General features: G+C 45.1%; 1 protein-coding gene across 1 annotated transcript; it reads left to right on the forward strand.

Annotated features, from left to right (window-relative positions):
- Positions 1 to 413: 413 nt before the first annotated feature.
- On the forward strand, positions 414 to 1,831 carry LOC115973784 (centrosomal protein of 164 kDa-like). The gene is made up of 3 exons (XM_031094021.1): positions 414 to 953; positions 1,184 to 1,435; positions 1,553 to 1,831. Exons 1-3 carry the CDS (start codon positions 414 to 416, stop codon positions 1,829 to 1,831), a joined length of 1,071 nt encoding a protein of 356 aa, XP_030949881.1.
- The last annotated feature ends 2,079 nt before the right edge of the window (positions 1,832 to 3,910 follow it).

A 3,910-nucleotide genomic window follows, 5' to 3' on the forward strand; every position in this document is an offset into this window, starting at 1 on the left:
AGCGAGCCTAGACAGATTATTGAGAGCTGAAATATATGTGAACGAGGCTGATGGTCAGCTACGAGCAGCACATTTAATTCTCGGATATACCCCCCCTTTCTTTTGGCTTTCAGGCACCGAAGTGCGTGATTAGGGCACGCGATCCTCGGCTTCGCCGTATCAGTGTTGCCTACGAAGGATTCATCGTTCCAGAAGGTATTCCACTTCCCGAACACACACCTCTCACAGAACCTCTTTTCGTGGCCAGCGTCCCAGCGGGGCTTTCTTCACCCTCGCCTTCCCTTAAGAAAAAAGGGACCAATAGGAGAAGGAAAAGGGAAAAAAGCAAGCAAACCGTTGTAACAGTATCGGAATCCACGGACGATTTCGAGATTTTCGATCAGCCCTCAAGCCCCGAGGAAAGTTCCGACGAGATGGGGGTACAAAGGATTCCCCAAAAAAGCTTAATGGAGCTGATAGGAGGTCAACAGGGAAAGTCTGCACCTGCCCAAATAGTACCATCCCAGGTTTCATCTCTTCCAGCTAGGTCTCCTCCTCCAGTCCCTCATCACCCTCCTCAATCGTCTCCGCAACCAGCACCGCCAAGCACTGCCACGCAAGAGAAGCGCAGAGAGCAGAAAGGTAAGGGGGTGGCAGACGCGAGCAAATCCCGTCACACTCGGGAGGAGGATGTCCAACGAGCGGCAAAGCAGCAGAAAACCAGGCAACCCTCTACGCGGGGCCAAGAGAAATCCAATTCCCCACATCCCGATTCACAAGCGTGGCTGCCAGTTCCTATGCTCGGTGAGGAGCCCCTGCGAAACGATGCCTCTGTAAGGGATTATAACGGCAGCATTGGGTGTCATGTGGCCTCGGCCGTAGAGGAGGCCTTATTGCTCCCAAAGGATATGGCTGAGCTAAAGAATGTAAGGAAGAATCAACTCATTCTTGACAATAAACGGTATTTGGGCATGGTGAGAAGCTGTCTTTTATACTGTTTCATTCTGTGACTATTACTTACTAAGGCGCGCTTTTCGTTAACTATCACACTGACTCACCCCCCATTTTTACTTATTCTTGTTTTTTGCAGATCATCCAGAATACCTTCAAGCTAGATGAGATGCTCGATACTTGTTCCAACCAGCTAGATGGTGAAAGGAAAAGAAGGGTAATGGCTGTTCAAACCTTGTCCAAATCTGAACAGGATCTAACCGTCGTAAGAAAAAAGCTACAGGTCGAGGAAGAAGCTCGCAAGAGAGCTGAGTCGTCATCAGAAGGCTACCAGAAGCAGGCCGAGGAACAAGCCAAGCTTCTGCGCGAGGCGAATGCCGAACTGAAGAAGACTCGGGAGCAAGTTCTTGTTCTTAAGAAGCATCTAGAAGAAACTCAGAGGTTAAGGGAGAGAGCTGAAAAGCTTAAAGAACAAGCCGAGAAAGCAAAAATCGAGTCTGAGAAGGCAAAGGATGAAGCCGAGCAGAGGGGCTACGAAATCGGGATAGCTGAAACTGAGAAAGCGTTAAGAGCCGAAGTTCCGGAGGTTTGCCGCATTTTCTGTGCGAGAACCTGGAGCGAGGCCCTTAACGCTGCTGGGGTTGAAGCCTCATCTGAACTACGTAAGCCAGAGAACGTGTATTACCCCGAAGCAATACGCTCCTCAACTCCTCAACCACACCAAGCCGATATTCCAGCCCCAGCTGTTAACCCCAGCGAGGAGGCTTTGCCTCGCTCCTCCTCTCCAGGAGCTTCTCCAAGCAAATCCACCATTGCTTCGAAGACATACACGGTCTCACAGGGTTTTCAACAAGAATTGGACTCCACAGTTCAATCAGCTGGGGGCATCATCAAAGAGTAAAAAGATAGAAATTGCTTTGTAATTTTAATTTAGACACTTAATAGAGAACTTTCTTGCTTACCTTCTTATCATTCTGATGGTTCTAAGTTATCTTTACACTTACTTACTTTGTCGTCGTAATTTTGGATGGATTTATTTCAGACGCCTCTTCCATTGTACGCCAATCTGGCATTCGAAGCTCTCTCTTTCTGACTTCTTAACGAATGTTCATAAGGCATTACTTTTACTAGGATTATGATTTAGAAAACTCATCACCACTCTTTCTGCCATTTAATAATTTAATACACAACTTAGCAGGGAAGTTTCTACCGAATTAGTGGTCTAAGGATTTGACATAACATAGTTTCGGCTTAATAATTCAGTATGAATGACAGGATGTTAATTTCCACTAAATTTGCGATCCAAGGACCTGGCATAACTCAGTTTCTGTTTAACAATTCAGTATGAATGATAGGATGTTAATTTCCACTAAGTTTGCGATCTAAGGACCTGGCATAACTCAGTTTCTGTTTAACAATTCAGTATGAATGATAGGATGTTAATTTCCACTAAGTTTGCGATCCAAGGACCCGGCATAACTTAGTTTCTGTTTAACAATTCAGTATGATAGGATGCTAATTTCCACTAAGTTTGCGATCCGAGGACCCGGCATAACTTAGTTTCTGTTTAACAATTCAGTATGATAGGATGCTAATTTACACTAAATTTGCGATCCGAGGACCCGGCATAACTTAGTTTCTGTTTAACAATTCAGTATGAATGATAGGATGTTAATTTCCACTAAGTTTGCGATCCAAGGACCTGGCATAACTCAGTTTCTGTTTAACAATTCAGTATGAATGATAGGATGTTAATTTCCACTAAGTTTGTGATCCAAGGACCTGGCATAACTCAGTTTCTGTTTAACAATTCAGTATGAATGATAGGATGTTAATTTCCACTAAGTTTGCGATCCGATGACCTGGCATAACTCAGTTTCTGTTTAACAATTCAATATGATATGACAGGATGCGGGACTCATAGAATGCATATTTGACGTAAGTTAAAAGAGAATATTTGAATTAAAACTTCTTTACTAATAATAATACCTTCTGAGATTATTTACATTCCAAGGATGGAGTACAGGTTTTTCGTCTAGATCCTCTAGATAATAAGCCCCTATTCCAGCTACAGAAGTAATTCGATACGATCCCTCCCAATTGGGTCCCAGTTTTCCCCAACTTGGATTCTTGGTGGCCCCCAGGACCTTTCTCAGCACCAGGTCACCTATGGCTAACGGCCTCATCCTCACATTGTTATCGTAGCACTGCTTGAGTTTGTGCTGGTAGTAAGCTAGCCGAACCATCGCGCTTTCCCTTCGTTCTTCAATCAGGTCTAAACTTTTTTCCAACATCGCATCATTATTACTTGAAGAAAATGCACTGCTCTTTAATGTCGGGAATCCAGTTTCTAATGGAATAACGGCCTCGGCTCCATAGGTCATGGAGAAAGAAGTCTCTCCCGTCGAACGCCGGGGTGTTGTCCGATACGTCCAAAGTACATGTGGAAGTTCCTCCACCCATCTTCCTTTCGCGTCATCTAATCTCTTCTTAAGCCCATGGACAATGACTTTGTTAACAGCTTCAGCCTGCCCATTGCCTTGCGGATAAGCTGGAGTGGAATATCTGTTTCTTATTCCCAGTTCTGAACAGTATTTCCTAAAGGCATTGCTATCGAACTGGAGCCCATTGTCCGAAACAAGAGCTCGTGGGATTCCGAATCGCGTAACAATGTTCTTCCAGACAAACTTCTTCACATCTACGTCCCGGATGTTCGCTAAGGGCTCAGCTTCAACCCATTTAGTAAAGTAGTCGGTGCCGACCAGCAGGTACTTCTTGTTTCCTATAGCTTTAGGAAAAGGGCCGACAATGTCCAGCCCCCATTGTGCAAAGGGCCAAGGGCTTGAGAGAGGGTTAAGAACTCCTCCAGGTTGGTGGATATTCGGAGCATATCTTTGACACTGATCGCACTTCCTAACGTACTCCTGCGCTTCTTTCTGCATATTCGGCCACCAATAACCTTGCGTTAGTGCTCGGTATG

Source organism: Quercus lobata, chromosome 2 (assembly GCF_001633185.2).
Source record: "Quercus lobata isolate SW786 chromosome 2, ValleyOak3.0 Primary Assembly, whole genome shotgun sequence".
Classification (NCBI taxonomy): domain Eukaryota; kingdom Viridiplantae; phylum Streptophyta; class Magnoliopsida; order Fagales; family Fagaceae; genus Quercus; species Quercus lobata.